The sequence below is a fragment of the Schistocerca nitens genome, chromosome 2 (assembly GCF_023898315.1).
Source record: "Schistocerca nitens isolate TAMUIC-IGC-003100 chromosome 2, iqSchNite1.1, whole genome shotgun sequence".
Taxonomy (NCBI): domain Eukaryota; kingdom Metazoa; phylum Arthropoda; class Insecta; order Orthoptera; family Acrididae; genus Schistocerca; species Schistocerca nitens.
The window spans coordinates 698,492,060-698,509,355 of NC_064615.1; the positions used below are offsets into that span (position 1 = coordinate 698,492,060).

The 17,296-nt window shown below is 45.5% G+C and overlaps 1 protein-coding gene across 2 annotated transcripts in view; it reads right to left on the reverse strand.

Moving 5' to 3' along the window:
- LOC126236854 (pancreatic triacylglycerol lipase-like) overlaps positions 1–17,296 on the reverse strand; it is a 202,698-nt gene that overhangs the window by 44,826 nt on the left and 140,576 nt on the right. For both annotated transcript variants that reach the window (XM_049946463.1, XM_049946464.1), the window contains exon 8: positions 14,215–14,358. In XM_049946463.1, coding sequence (XP_049802420.1) covers positions 14,215–14,358 — 144 coding nt within the window. The remainder of the gene's footprint in view (positions 1–14,214; positions 14,359–17,296) is intronic.

Here is a 17,296-nt window from a genome sequence, read left to right on the forward strand (position 1 = left end):
AGGAAACAGTAAAAAAACCGAAATTGAAAACCAGCAGCAATGGGAACAAAGTCATAAAATTGGAGAAACTAAAAGCAGAAGGAAGGCTTAAAAATCCACTACAGAAAGGGGTTGGTTGTCCCCAAAAAAAGCTTCAAATGACTGACGTCATTTCACTGGCACTAATAAACTTGAGAACGCGGTCGGCGGAGCGCGTGTCATCTGCTAAAATCGACGATAGATCAGGCGATAGCTGTAGACGGGCGCGTAACGGATTAAAATAGGGGCATTCAATTAAAAGGTGTCTTACCGTCCACAGCTAAGAGCAGTGGGGACAGAGTGGGGGAGGATCGCCGCTTAAAAGATGTCGATGGCTAAAAAGACAGTGCCCTATCCGGAGTCTAGTTAAAATTACCTCCTCCCAACGACGCGTTCGGGAGGAAGAAGTCCAAGCGCAAGGAAGAGCTTTCACTTCCCGCAATTTATTATTGGGAAGTGTTGACCAATGCGCGTGCCATAAATGAACAACACGACGACATAAAACGCTCCGTAGATCGCAGAAAGGAATCGATGGAATAGCTGGCCGAGGAAGAGAGACTGCAGCCTTGGCTGCAATATCGGCCACCTCATTTCCACAGATACCAACGTGTCCCAGGAGCCAGAGGAACGCCACTGAGACGCCCCCCAGGTGGAGCAAGCGCAGACAGTCCTGAATCCGGTGCACCAGAGGGTGCACAGGATAAAGAGCTTGGAGACTGAGGAGAGAGCTGAGAGAATCTGAGCAGATAACGTACTGTATCTGCCGATGGCGGCGGATGTAGTGGACAGCCTGGAGAACAGCGTAAAGCTCCGCAGTATACACCGAACACTGGTCGGGAAGCCGAAATTGATTTGGGGTGTCGCCAACAATATAGGCACTCCCTACACCTAACGATGTTTTCGAGCCGTCGGTGTAAATAAATGTGGCGTCCGTCATTTGTGCACATAGAGCAGCAAATGCCCGACGATAAACAAGTGTAGGGGTACCATCCTTGGGAAATCGACAAAGGTCACGGAGCAGGCAGATCCGGGGACGGAGCCATGGCGGTGCTGTACCCCAAGTTATCAAGAAGGTTTTAGGAAAGCGAAAGGAAAGAGAATGGAGCAGTTGACGGAAGCAGACTCCCGGGGGTAGTAGGGAGGAGGAGCGGCCTGCATACCCAACATCAAAGGAGGCGTCGAAAAAAAGGTCTTGGGCTGGATTAGCAGGCATGGAAGACAGATGGCTAGCATATCGACTCAGAAGGACTGCTCGCCGATTGGTCAGCGGAGGTTCAGCAGTCTCAGCATAAAGGCTTTCACAGGGCTAGTGTAAAAAGCTCCAGACACTAAACGTAATCCACGGTGGTGGAGAGAGTCGAGACGCCGAAGAATAGACGGCCGAGCAGAGGAGTAGACTATGCTTCCATAATCCAATTTCGAGCGCACTAAGGCGCGATAGAGGCGGAGAAGGACCACTCGGTCCGCTCCCCAGGAGGTACCATTCAGGACACGGAGGGTGTTAAGCGATCGCAGACAGCAAGCCGAAAGATAGGAAACGTGGGAGGACCAGCACAGTTTTCTGTCAAACATAAGACCCAAGAATTTAGCGACGTCTGAAAACGGAAGGTTGACAGGACCTAGATGTAAGGAGGGCGGAAGAAACTCCTTACGTCGCCAAAAATTAACACAAACGGTCTTACTGGGAGAGAAACGGAAGCCGGTTTCGATGCTCCAAGAGTGGAGGTGATCGAGACATCCTTGAAGACATCGTTCAAGAAGGCTGGTCTGTTGAGAGCTGTAGTAGATCGCAAAATCGTCCACAAAGAGGGAGCCCGAGACATCAGGAAGGAGACAATCCATAATTGGATTTATAGCGATGGCAAACAGTAGAACACTCAGCACGGAGCCCTGGGGTACCCCGTTTTCTTGGGAGAAAGTGCGGGAGAGAGTAGTGTTCACCCGCACCCTAAATGTGCGCTCTGCCATAGATTCGCGAAGAAAAAGGGGCAGCCGGCCTCGAAAGCCCCAAGAGAACAGTGTGCGGAGGATGCCTGTCCTCCAACAGGTATCATATGCTCTCTCCAGATCAAAAAATATTGCTACTGTTTGGCGTTTCCGGAGAAAATTGTTCATGATATAAGTGGAGAGAGCAACAAGATGGTCAACCGCAGAACGATGCTTTCGGAATCTGCATTGGGCAGGTGTTAAAAGACTGCGGGATTCCAGCCACCATGCTAAACGGTAATTCACCATACGCTCCAAAACCTTACAGACACTACTTGTGAGAGAAATGGGGCAATATCTAGAGGGTAGATGTTTGTCCTTTCCAGGTTTCGGAACAGGAATGACGATAGCTTCCCGCCATCGCCTGGGAAAAGTACTGTCGGTCCAAATTCGATTATAAAGGCGAAGTACGTAACGCAGACTATGGGTTGATAAATGCAGCAACATTTGGACGTGGATACCATCCGGTCCTGGGGCGGAGGAGCGAGAAGAAGAGAGTGCATGTTGGAGTTCCTGCAACGAGAAAACAGTATTGTAGCTTTCGCGATTTTGAGAGGAGAAAGCAAGAGGTCGCACTTCCGCCCCCCGTTTCTTCGGGAGAAACGCTGGCGGGTAATTTGAAGAGCTCAAAATCTCAGCAAAGTGCTGACCCAACGAGTTAGAAATTGCGACGGGGTCCACTAATGTGTCATGCGCGACAATGAGCCCAGAGACCGGGGAGAAACTAGGCGCGCCTGAGAACCGTCGAAGCCGACTCCAAACTTCCGAGGAGGGAGTGAAGGCGTTAAATGAGCTAATAAAGAATTTCCAGCTTGCCTTCTTGCTATCGCGGATGACACGATGGCATCGCGCTCGGAGCTGCTTATAGCAGATACAGTTGGCCAAAGTAGGATGGTGGTGGAAAACGCGGACTTCACGTCGCCGCTCACGTAGTGCATCACGGCATGCCTCGTTCCACCAAGGAACTGTGGGGCGCCGGGGCAATTTGGAGGTGCGTGGTATTGAATGTTCCGCAGCTGTAAGAATAACGTCGGTAATATGTGTGACCTCATCGTCGACGCTGGGAAAGTGATGGTCATCGAATGTCGCTAGAGATGAAAAAAGTGTCCAATCGGCTTGGGCAAACTTCCAGCGTCGCGGGCGCATATATGGCAGTTGAGGCTGCAGTCTAAGGACACATGGAAAGTGGTCACTCGAGTGTGTATCATCAAGGGCGAACCATTCGAAGCGCCGAGCTAGCGGAACAGTACCGACCACAAGGTCCAAATGAGATAAATTTGTCGTGGAGGCAGACAAAAATGTAGTGACCCCAGTGTTGAGGCAAACTAGATCTGCTTGGTGGAAGACGTCTAGCAATAGTGAGCCACGTGGACAAGGATGTGGAGATCCCCAAAGCGGGTGGTGGGCATTGAAGTCCCCAACCAGCAAATATGGGGGTGGAAGCTGACCAAGAAGATGAAGGAGATCAGCTCGTGCCATTGGTGTGGACGATGGAATGTATACAGTACAAAGAGAGAACGTGTATCTGGAAAGGGAAAGACGGACGGCGACAGCTTGGAAGGAAGTGTTTAAATGGATTGGGTGATAATGGAGAGTTTCACGGAGAAGAATCATGAGTCCTCCATGTGCTGGAGTGCCTTCAACAGAGGGGAGATCATATCGGACGGACTGAAAATGAGGGAGAACAAAGCGGTCATGGGGACGCAGCTTTGTTTCCTGAAGACAGAAGATGACCGGCGAGTAGGATTGTAAGAGGATCGACGATTCATCCCGATTGGCTCGAATACCGCGGATATTCCAGTGGATAATGGACATAGGGTGAACAGAAAATGGAGGAATGTGACCAAGGTCGCTGTCAACTCAACGACTGCTCTGAGCTTGCGACCGACAGCATGGAATGGCATTCAGCCAAAGGCAGAAGATCCTGATCCATAGGTTGGTCAGGAGCAGCTCCTGCCACCAGCAACTGGCCGGTTGATTGGCCGCCAGCAGTGCGCCTCGGCGACACAGAAGACGGCCGAGGGTGATTTCCGCCAGGTGGTGCTGTTGATGGGACACGCCTTGGTGGAGAAGGAGAGGAACTGGGTTTCTTTGTAGCCTTCTTGGAAGTATGATGTTTAGAGGAAGGAGGAACCGATGGTTGGGAATTTGCCGTACGTAAAAACTCTTCACGAGCATGCTCTTTTTTCGAAGTCTTTGTGTCTGACTTTTGGGCTCGAGATTTAGCAGAACTCGACAAAGGGTGAGCCAGAGAGTGGGCAGGCGAATGTGGTGAGGTTGAACGGGCGATCTTTGCGCTGGCCGATCTGACGACCGTGGCACTAAAGGTGAGGTCGCAAGTCGGCGTGGCCGCCTCCTTTGTTGGCCGAGGAGAAGCAAGGACAGTGCTGTATTTTCCTTTCTGAGGCACGGTGGGCTGTCGACTGGCGAATAATTTTCGAGCAGCAAAGGTCGACACCTTTTCCTTCACCCTAATTTCCTGGATGAGCTTTTCGTCCTTAAAAACGGGACAATCTCGAGAGGAAGCAGCTTGGTCACCCATACAGTTGATGCAGCGAGGGGATGGAGGTGGACAAGCACCCTCATGGGCATCCCTGCCACACGTAACACATTTGGCCAGATTGGAACAGGACTGGCTGGTGTGATTGAACCGCTGGCACCGATAGCAACGCGTAGGGTTTGGGATGTAAGGGCGAACGGAAATTATCTCATAGCCTGCTTTGATTTTCAATGGGAGTTGAACTTTGTCAAATGTCAAGAAGACAGTGTGGGTTGGAATGATGTTCGTGTCAACCCTTTTCATAACCCTATGAACAGCCATTACGCCCTGGTCAGACAGGTAGTGCTGAATTTCTTCGTCAGACAGTCCATCGAGGGAGCGAGTATAAACGACTCCACGCGAGGAATTTAAGGTACGGTGCGGTTCCACCCGGACAGGGAAAGTGTGTAGTAGTGAGGTACGCAGCAATTTTTGTGCCTGGAGGGCACTGACTGTTTCTAACAACAGGGTGCCATTCTGTAATCTGGAACAAGACTTTACAGGACCTGCAATTGCGTCGACACCTTTCTGAATAATGAAAGGGTTGACCGTGGAGAAGTCGTGACCTTCGTCAGACCGAGAAACAACAAGGAACTGTGGCAACGATGGAAGAACTGACTGTGGTTGAGACTCAGTGAACTTATGTTTGTGAGCAGACATAGTGGAAGGTGAGGAAACCATTGCGGAAGAATCCCCCATGATTACCGGCGTCTCCGATGGCGCGCTCCTCCCTTGTGGGGGCCCTCTCTGAGGGCACTCCCGCCTTAGGTGATTGTTCACACCTCAGGTCACACCTCCCGACAAACGGACGGAGGGACCAATCGGCACTTTCGGAAGGTATCAGCTCGGGTAATCACCCCTCCCTGGGCCTGGCCGTTACCAGGGGGTACGTACGTGTCCTACCTGTCTACCCGGGGCGGGGAATTAAGCGTTACCCCGTCACCGGCTACGCATGGAAGTGCGTGGGTCGGCCTTCAGACATGCACAGGGAGGAAGAAAGAGAAAGGGAAAGGCAAGGAGAGGTCTCAAACGCCGCAGCGGAGAAAAGGGTAGAGAGAAGAGGTAAGGAAAAGAGAAGGACAAAGGAAGGATGAAGACTTACAAGCAAGGAAGGCGAAGAATGTGGTACATTTACAAGCGTCCGTCTCCAGACGTAGGCACAAACCAGACCCCCAGAGGGGGCGGAAAGGAAAGGAAAGAGCCAGAGGTGGGGGGGGGGGGGGGAGGCGAAGAGGGGGGATGGCGAAGGATGCGGAAAGGGAAGGTATGCAGCCCGGAAGGGAAGGAAGGCCACATCAGCTCGGGGTCCCGTGCTCGCTACGCATGTACCTGAAACCGTGGTGTGGTCAGATGAGTCTATTTCAGTTGGTAACAGATGATGGTAGGGTTCGAGTTTGGCAGAGACCCCACAAAGCCACAGACCCAGGTTTTTAACAAGGTACTGTGCAAGCTGGTGGTGACTCCATAACGGTATGGAGTATGTTTACACAGAATGGACTGGGTCCTCTGGTCCAACTGAACCGATCGTTAACTGGAGAAGACTATTTTCAACCATTCATGGACCAAGTAATGATGGAATTTTTCTGCATGACAATGCACCAGTCACTGGGCCAAAATTGTTTGTGATTGGTTTGAAGAACATTGTGGACAATTTGAGTCAATGGTTTGGATATCCAGATCACCTAACATGAATCCCATCAAAAATTTGTGGCACATAACCGATAGGTCAGTTTGTGCACTAAATCCTGCACTGGCAACACTTTCACAATTATGAATGATTGTAAAGGCAACATGGCTCAATATTTCTGCAAGGTGCTTCCAGCGACATGTTGAGTCTATGCCACACCGAGTTGCTGCACTACATCGAACAAAAGGTCTGATATATTAGCAGGTATCCCATGACTTTTGTTGCCTAAGTGCATATCAATGTATATAGCACAAACATAGGAAATAACAAACAATTAAGAGGAACTTCTTGACAATTGAAATGAGACTTTGGAAATGTTGCTATAGGTTGAATTTGTGGAAGAAAATTAAGAATGGAGACATTCAAAAGAGAATGACCAGGATACCACTGTAATGGTGCAATTTAAGCAAAATGATTGAGATGTTATGGGTATGTACGCCATTTAGTTGAGGAATGATGGCCTAAGAAGAGGACTAAAAGGATTCCAGCAAACTGAAGAAGAAGATGCCTAGAGACAACATGGGAAGAGGAAATTAGAAGAGCTGTGGCAGAGAAGCACTTGCAGATGGGAGATTTGGAACATAGAATTTTTAACCTATGGTGCAAGAAAACTATAATATATGTAAAAACAAAGATGATGTGACTTACCGAACGAAAGTGCTGGCAGGTCGATAGACACACAAACAAACACAAACACACACACAAAATTCAAGCTTTCGCAACAAACTGTTGCCTCATCAGGAAAGAGGGGAAGGAGAGGGAAAGACGAAAGGATGTGGGTTTTAAGGGAGAGGGTAAGGAGTCATTCCAATCCTGGGAGCAGAAAGACTTACCTTAGGGGGAAAAAAGGACAGGTATACACTCGCACACACGCACATATCCATCAACACATATACAGACACAAGCAGACATATTTAAAGACAAAGGGTTTGGGAGTCATAAGAGAGATTGTGCTTGCAGCCATGGAGTGTTTAGCTCAGTTCAGAAAACTATAATGTTGTATTAAATCAAAATTAATAAGAAAAAAATAATAGTAATGGTATGTAAGACATTGAATTGTTAATGTTACATAATTGCGTAATTTTCATAAAAAGACTTATTTTAAAAAAGTTACAATTATTGGAAGACTGTTGACACTAATTAATACTCTGATTCTATGAGAAGTGTCAGAACACAAAGAAAACAAGAAAAAATATATTGTATGTGAAAAGTCTGGTAATTTTATCTAAAAAGAAAGATAGTTATGAAAAACTGTTATTGTAATCATATTAATTTAAGCTGAATCATGTAGCAAAATCATTTGGATTATGAAACTGTAATTATATCATAGATCTTAACAGAGACATAAATAGCTTGTGTATTGGTAAGGAGTCATAAGAGATATTGTGCTTGCAGCCATGGAGTGTTTAGCTCAGTTCAGTTTGTCTGTCAATTAGTAAGTTTGGTTCATGTGTTTCTAAGAGTTATTATGAAGGTGAGTTATTATGAAGGTGACTTATTAAATCCTCATAATCACATAAGAATATGTACGTAATTATCCAATGAAAAAGTCACTTGAGAACTTTGGCAGCAAGCATGAATATTATTTAAATGTGAGTAACAATCATCACTTTTGAGTCAACAAGATAAGTAAGTATTTATGTATTGTTTTATGGCTCTAAACTTTTTTTTATCATTCTTCAGGAACCCTGATGAGATGATGTCAATTTTACAACTAATTAAACAACTGAAACTCCAGGTAGGAATGTCAACAATGTAGGAAAAGAAAGATTGCTACTTACCATAAAGAAGACATGTCAAGTTGCAGACAGGCATAATTAAAAGACACTTACATAAAGCTTTTGGCCATAGCCTTCATCAGTAAAAGAGAGATACGCAGAGCATTCACACCTCGTGTACACTTGACCACGAACTCCAGCATCTTGGGCCAGAATGCAACTCTCAAGTGGGATGCAGGTAGCAATCTGGAAGGGGAAGGGAAGGGGAAAGGATAGTAGTGTATGAGTGGGCACAGAGATGAACGCTGTCTGGTGGAGAGTGCAGGGCTAGGCTGCCAACAGGTTCAGTGAAAGGAGGTTGTGGGGCACGAAGGTGGGGGGAAAAAATGAGAGGAGTGGGTTAATATGGGCAGATTCATTGGCAAAGGGCTGCATAGAAACAGGAAGGATGTGGTGGGACAGAGGAGGTGGAAATTGTTGGGTGAAGGGTGTGGAGGCAGTGTGTTACCGTAGGTTGAGGCCAGGATAATTATGGGAGGGAGAATGTATTGCAAAGATATCTCCCATCTGCGCAGTTCAGAAAAGCTTGTGATGGAAGGAAGGATCCACATGGCTCGGGTAGTCATGCAACCATTGAAATCAAGTGTGTTATGTTCACCTGCATGTTGTGCCACATGGTGGTCTACTTTGCTCTTGGCCACAGTTTGGCAGTGGCTGTTCATCCTGGTGGACAGCTGGTTGGTAGTCATACCAACATAAAAAGCTGTGCAATGATTGCAGCAGAGCTAGTAAATGGCATGGCTGCTTTCACAGGTGGCCTAGCCCCTGATGGGGTAGGATAAACCTGTGACAGGACTGGAATAGGATGTGCTGGGTGGGTGGATTGTGCAGGCATTGCACCCGGGTCTTCCACAACGGACATATCCCTGTGGAACACCCAGGTGCAAAACCTGCTTAGTCCACTCACCCAGCTCTTCTTATTCCAGTCCTGTCACAAATTTATCCTACCCCGTCACCAGATGTCCACCAGTAGGAACAGCCACTGCCAAACTGTGGCCAAGAGCAAAGTACGCCACCTTGTGACACAATATGCAGCTGAACATAACACATTTTATTTCAATGGCTGCTACACTACCCAAACCATATGGATCCTTCCCTCCACCAAGCTTTTCTGAACTGTGCAGATGAGAGTTTCCTGACAATACATTTCCACTCATGTAATTATCCCAGCCTCAACATACAGTAACATACTATGTCCCCACAACCTCTGCTCAGCAGTTTCCAATCCCCCCGTCCTATCATCTCCTTCCCATTCTCATCTCCCACCCTGTTTATTTACAGTCCTCCGCCCATCTTTTCCCACTCCTCACCTTTTTTGCTCCTTTTTCCCCCACCTCCCTCTGTCACAACCTCCTGACACTGCACCTGTTAGCAGTCCAGCCCTGCACATTCCACTAGACATACACTCCTGGAAATTGAAATAAGAACACCGTGAATTCATTGTCCCAGGACACATTCCTGGGGTCAGATACATCACATGATCACACTGACAGAACCACAGGCACATAGACACAGGCAACAGAGCATGCACAATGTCGGCACTAGTACAGTGTATATCCACCTTTCGCAGCAATGCAGGCTGCTATTCTCCCATGGAGACGATCGTAGAGATGCTGTATGTAGTCCTGTGGAACGGCTTGCCATGCCATTTCCACCTGGCGCCTCAGTTGGACCAGCATTCGTGCTGGACGTGCAGACCGCGTGAGACGACGCTTCATCCAGTCCCAAACATGCTCAATGGGGGACAGATCCGGAGATCTTGCTGGCCGGGGTAGTTGACTTACACCTTCTAGAGCACGTTGGGTGGCACGGGATACATGCGGACGTGCATTGTCCTGTTGGAACAGCAAGTTCCCTTGCCGGTCTAGGAATGGTAGAACGATGGGTTTGATGACGGTTTGGATGTACCGTGCACTATTCAGTGTCCCCTCGACGATCACCAGTGGTGTACGGCCAGTGTAGGAGATCGCTCCCCACACCATGATGCCAGGTGTTGGCCCTGTGTGCCTCGGTCGTATGCAGTCCTGATTGTGGCGCTCACCTGCACGGCGCCAAACACGCATACGACCATCATTGGCACCAAGGCAGAAGCGACTCTCATCGCTGAAGACGACACGTCTCCATTCGTCCCTCCATTCACGCCTGTCGCGACACCACTGGAGGCGGGCTGCACGATGTTGGGGCGTGAGCGGAAGACGGCCTAACGGTGTGTGGGACCGTAGCCCAGCTTCATGGAGACGGTTGCGAATGGTCCTCGCCGATACCCCGGGAGCAACAGTGTCCCTAATTTGCTGGGAATTGGCGGTGCGGTCCCCTACGGCACTGCGTAGGATCCTACGGTCTTGGCGTGCATCCGTGCGTCGCTGCGGTCCGGTCCCAGGTCGACGGGCACGTGCACCTTCCGCCGACCACTGGCGACAACATCGATGTACTGTGGAGACCTCACGCCCCACGTGTTGAGCAATTCGGCGGTACGTCCACCCGGCCTCCTGCATGCCCACTATATGCCCTCGCTCAAAGTCCGTCAACTGCACATACGGTTCACGTCCACGCTGTCACGGCATGCTACCAGTGTTAAAGACTGCGAGGGAGCTCTGTATGCCACGACAAACTGGCTGACACCGACGGCAGCGGTGCACAAATGCTGCGCAGCTAGCGCCATTCGACGGCCAACACCGCGGTTCCTGGTGTGTCCGCTGTGCCGTGCGTGTGATCATTGCTTGTACAGCCCTCTCGCAGTGTCCGGAGCAAGTATGGAGGGTCTGACACACCGGTGTCAATGTGTTCTTTTTTCCATTTCCAGGAGTGTATTTGTGTCTCTCCCCAGCCGTACGCTACTATCCCTTCCCTTCCCCTCCCTTCCCTTCCCTTCCCTTCCCTTCCCTTCCCTTCCCTTCCCTTCCCTTCCCTTCCCTTCCCCACCCCTCCCCTCCCCTCCCCTCCCCCCTCCAGGCTGCTGCTTCCATCCCATGTGATAGTTTCATTCTGGCCTGACATGCTGGAGTTGATGGTAGTGTGCACATGAGATGTGCTTGCTTGTGTACATGAAAGGTGTGTATCTACAATTAATTAAAATTTTTGGACAAAAATTTTGACTGTCAGCATGAGCATTACACACTTTAGTGCTTTGCAAATGCCACCTTCAAGGATGGAACTTTAGCCTGTTTGAATATTGCTTGCTTACTTCAGAATGGCCAAAATATGTGGCACCATATTTCTCATGCCATCAGAAGCTAAAACAGTTTTGTCCACCATAACCTAAAGTTGTTCTGACGTAAGAGATACTTTTGGCTACTACATAAGATTGCTATCTATTATTTAACATGTTGATCTTTTCACTGGATATACAGGGTGTTTATAAATCTTCGGTGTGGTTTTAAGAAAATAATAAATCAATTTATTACATTGTATGGACAAACCTTACAGCAAAAGCTGTGGCAACTGTCCAAGTTTTTAATGTGCTACCCAATGTTCACATACCATGCTTACTACACAGGCATAGCATCTGTTTCCGAGATGGGACTGGAACAGGAAAAGGCTTTCTGTGTGCTCCATTTTGAAATGTCTAGATCTGTGGTTACAGTGCAGCATGGGTTTATTGCACACATTTTAAAAAGACCAACCACACTGAAATAACATAGGCAGATGTTACCAATAGTTCATGAAAATCTGATGCCTGTGAAGGAGAAGAGTCCTGGTCGACACCACCTGCACCTGATACAAACCTTGAAAGCTTGCATGAGGTGTTTTACTTACGTCCTCACAACTCATTCAGTAAATCAAGCAGGGAATTGATCACGCCAAAGGTGAGAGTGTAGAAGGTATTGCATAAGCAACTATGTTTTACACTGTATAAAGTGGGATTAGTGCAGGCCTTGACACTGGATAAGCAAAAAGACCCGATTTTTGTGAAGAGCAGCACTTAAAAATGGAGGACACTGGTTTTGTAGACAGGCCACTTTCCATGCAGGTGGCAAGGTGAACACACACTTCTCTGTCTAGGGAAGTGAGATACCTTATACACTTGGAGCATCAGCATGACTCTCCTAAAGCAAATTTTGTGTGTGTGGTGTCAGGCAAGAAAGTGCACTGCCCATTTTTCTTACAACTACAAATGGTGACTGTACATCATTTCAAGAACTGTATTTTTACAGGAATGTAAAAAACCTTGTTAATCATATTCTTCGCCAACACTGGATTAGTTGTGCTGCAACAGCAGACAACAGCCTGCTCCCCTGGCCACCCCATTCACCAGATTTATCAACCTGCAGTTTCTTTCAGTGGGTGTTTGTAAAAGACCATGTTTATGTACCACTAGTGACCATGCCTCTTGAGGAAGTGTATGACTGGGTAAAGCTTGTACTGCAGACCATCACAGGGGACATGATACACAAAGTACGGGAAGAATTTGATTATTGTATGGATGTGTGTTGTGTGACCAAGGCTGCATGTACTGAAGGCTTGTGATTTATCCATCAGAAACTTGGACATTACCACTTCTTACACTGTAAGTTTTGCCCATATAAAGAAATAAATTGATTTATTATTAATTTCTAAAACCACACCATTCATTTATAAACACACTGTTCTTTATCAGCTTTCTTCGTGTGGTTCAAGCTTTTGTGTGGTTTCTCTTTTCAGTATTATCCCAAGCTTTACTAACTTTTATTGAAATTCAGAAACATCTTATTTGCAGTGACATAATAGGTTTTGTGGACAGTAGCTTCATGAACAAATCCTCCTAAGCCTGATAGGAGAGCACTGCCCAACCTACTTTGACACTTTCTCTATAATACTTTCAGCAGCTATTTAGGTATCATAGGTGATGTACAAGGTTGAAATTCCTCAATAGTGGTAACTTGTTTCAATGTTTTAATGCATATCAATTAATTAAAAAGAAAAATGGTACCAATGCATTCTCTGGCTGTTGAGGCCACACTACGAGTAGCTGGACATAATGAGAAACGCAGTTGGGTGGTCAGGTTAAGGAGGAGACAAGTACAGAGAGGGGCATAGTAAAGTGCTGCTTGTGGGACCTCTTGTTGTGCCCTGGAATGAGGAATGTTGAACCCATTATCCTTCCCAACACTCCCACAGGGGTATTCTGCTACCCACCAAACCTACACAATACCGTCATCCATCCCTACACAATTCCTGCTCCCAACCCTTTGCCTCATGGCCTATAACGCTGTAGTCGACCTACATGCAAGACCTGTCCCTTACATCTCCCTACCACCAGCTACTCCAGCCTGGTCACAAGCATTACCCATCTCATCAAAGGCAGGGCTCCCTGTGAAACAAGTCATGTAATTTACAACCTGAGCTGAATTCTATGTGGGCATGACAACTAACAAACTGTCTGTCCACATAAATGGCCACTGACAAACTGTGGCCAAGAAATTGCTGGATCTTCCAGCTGCTGAGCACACTCCCCAATATGACGTTCTTCATTTCAATGACTGCTTCACAGCCTTTGCCATCTGGATCCTTCCTACCAACACAAGCTTTTCTGAATTGCAAAGGTAGTAACTCTCCCTGCAATGTATCCTACTTTCCTTGCCTACTTTCCTGGCCTCAGCCTTTGTTAGTCTCAGCCCTTCACCCACCTATCCCATTCCTGGCTCCCAATCCAGTTCTACACAGCCTTCTCTTCCACCAACGAACCCACAGTCTTTTTTCTCCTCTTCTACTTCTCTGCTTTTCCACTCCCCTATATCCTGCTACAAGCAGCAGTTTACCATCCCCCACTCCTATCCTGCTAGCCCTCCCTCTCCCCACCCAAGCTGCCTCCTCACCCCCACCACACAGATTGCTCCTGGCATCATGTGCAGTTGCTCACAGTTCAGCCTCGATAGCCAGAGACAGTGGTCATGTGTGTGTGGGTTGTGTTTGTGTGAATGTGCATGTGTTGTCTCCTTTTGAAGAAGGCCTTTAGTCAAAAGCTCACATGTTTACCTGTCTTTTTGCTGTGCCTCTATGCAACTCAACATCCCCACTATACGGTGAGTTAACAGTCTATCCTTTCATAACTCTGCTATTACTTCATCCTGGATTTTCTATTGGTTAATATGCTAAATAAATATTTTTAATTAAATAATCATGAATTAAATACATGTGCTGATTTGTAATTAATATGCTATACATTGTCCTATTGGTGAATCCAACAGTATATCAAATTTATTAAATGCTGACAAGGTTATGCTTACCAACTGGCTCTGGTATCCCAAGACCTAACAGAGAGTATAGTTTTCCATTAGTATGTATAACATCAACTATATTGGCATCACTAGGATCAAGACGCATATCATTATCCCTCATGGAAGCATAGCATGGCTGAGCAGGATCAAGACCTGTAAGGAGAACAAAATGAACCAAGCAATTACTTGCCTTCCAGTCTGACACAGTTATTTTACCCAAATCTAGTAGACTTACTACTTGAACATGAATCAGCTGTTTGATATACAACCATATTTTTTCATACAGCAATGCAGTGTTTAAACTAGCTATTGGATGCAGTCTTTGGAGAAACCAAAGAAAATACTGGTACTTTAGGTTACGTTCCCAAGAGTTTATTATATGGCTGACACTGAAAAAAAAAAAAAAAAAAAAAAAAAAAAAGACAGTAATGATTCCCCGTATGAAATGAAGTTAACCCATGCTATTCTACAAAAGGACCTACAGGTAATTAGTGGATGATAATTGTAGATTTCTCACAGCTAGGCTGCCACTACTGTTTAAGTACAGGCAGCTGTTCTACAGATGAGGGGGGATTTTTCCAGATGGGTCAGAAACAACTGAATAATTATCTCTGTGGAAACTGGATTCATTTTTTCCATGATTTTCAGAGCATTGAGGATTTTTCTTCCATAAATGTTGCACTCTCCAGCAAACACTTGTGTCCCGGAAATGTATGCTTTCCATTAGTCTTCTTTCTGCAGTCTTTTAAGCAGTTGTGTAATTCACAATGTTTTCAGTTCCTTCTCATCTAAGTACATTTTTCTGCAACCAAATTTCATCTCAATATCTCCAGAAATATGAAGTCAAAAGTAGGGCCAGAGTAGATCAAAAGAAGTCTTATTTTGTGTTGACTGAAAAATGTAGCTTCCAGTCTATTTCTCCGAAGAGCGTTTCCTATCTGGCCTGTTACTATGCTGAAATAAAATAACTTTATTGAGTGGAATGTGGAAACCACATCTTAAATGTTAGTACCAAGACTCTGTGTTTGAAGTACCTAGCTACTGATTTGCCTTCATATCCATTGTCCACTAGTGTTTTTCTTAAGTTTTCTACAGTTCTCATTTCATACTTCTATTATCACTGCTTCTGATCAGTAGTCTGTGTGTCCCAGAGTATTGTTTTAATGACAATATTATGAAAAGTTTAGGTTGCTACTCACTATATAATGGAGATGATGAGACACTGACAGGCACACCACAAAAACTGCTAAACAAGAAAGCATTCAGCCAAATGGCTTTCTTCTGAAGTAGACAGTATTCACAAATATTCATGCAAACACAACTCTCACACAAATGATCATTGTCTCTGGCCTCAGCAGCCATACACAATGGCCGTGTGTGTGTGCAAGCTGTGTATGTGTGCATCATCTACGTTCTAAGCTGAAAGCTTTTTTGTTTAGCGGTCTGTGTTGTGCCTGTCTACAGCTCAATACATCCCTTATATGGTGCACAGCAATCTATCCTTTTCATAATACTGTCATTAATCCCTCCTGTATTTTCCATCATTAGAGTATTGTTTTAGTAGTTTATAAATCAGGTTGTAAGAATGAGAGATGTTTCTATTCTCTTATTCCAAACTTAAAGCATCATAATTGTCACTCAGTAAATCCTCTTTATTGGAAAACTGCACACAGAACTCCTTATGTAATTATGCAGCACCATCTTTTTAGACAGTTTTCAACCATCTGCAGAGCTCCCAATGAAAACCCTAACAATGGGTTAAAATGACAAGGTAATGGAGAAGGAGTGGTAAATTTTGTTATATAACAGCCTAGAAGATTTAAAATGGTTAGCCAACACACAAAAGCTTGAATGTAGACATTAAAGGTTTGTTCAAGCAGCAGTCCAAAATCCATGCACATGTGCACTGTGGTAAAGGCATTCAGCAGTGGCACTGACTACTCTGGACTGTTCCTGACTAACAATCAGCTTTTCAAGCACAGCCTCTTAAACACTCATGAATGGTTGGCAACCATCAGAAATAGTTGCAGGATTTTCTTCAAACTGCTCCTCAGTCCCAGTCTTGCACATGCACTTAGATACCCATTTGTCTCTTTCTGATGCCTGCTTTCAGTTTGCATGTTTGGTTACGTCATTCTATGAAAGTAACTTGTTTCTTCATCTCTTTCCCTTGTGACCAACATAAGTAATTACATAAAACTTTTTTTGTAAAATAAAAAAAGAACATCAATATTTTTGGTATTAAGAAAGTTAAGTTTTTCCGCCATCTTTATACGATCTAGCTGTTCCTGCTGACTATACTGAAGGAGGACAAAGAAGAAGAAGAAGAAGAAGAAGAAGAAGAAGAAGAAGAAGAAAATGTTAATAATACATTTGAAAGAAGTGGAATTCAACAGAGGAATCACGGAACAGTTATATTACACTTGTAAATTTGCAGGAGGCATAATGTATGTAAGAGGACCTCGTGTTCTCTATTCAGAAACAAACAACTGTGGTAGCATACTTTGAAGCACATTATGTAATGTATACTTAATTACAATTAGTTATTTGTACTAATTGCATGTGACCCTATTTGGTAGGACAACATTACAATAAATGTTCAAAGCAAAAATAAATAGAACAGTAAAATAAAATCACTTTTGGTACTGCTTCTGGAATGTTTTTCCTTGCATATAGGTATGTATTATCTTGGTACAATTAACAATAGCTACACTGTGACAGTGGTGAATAGGTTACACCTGTCTTATTATTGCTTTCTAATATGTGAGAAGTTTCTGGATTTCAGTCCCAAAGATGAGAAGTTTTGGTACTTAAGACTGTCACTTTTAGAAGATTCTGGTAGTTTTTCTTGGTGTCGTTGGACACACAAGTGAGATATGAGGAATTAATGTACATTAATTCTGCTTCCTCACACTCTCCTTACATGTAACCACTCTTGCTACAAAACAAGCTTAACAATGGCAGGATTTGACAACTGCACTTCAAGAAGTTTGAAAACTACTGTAATCAGTTTTCCCTGGTGGGTACAACCTCTGGAGTTCATACTGAAATTCTGTTCTTGTGATAATTACCAGGTGTTGGAATCCAGTCT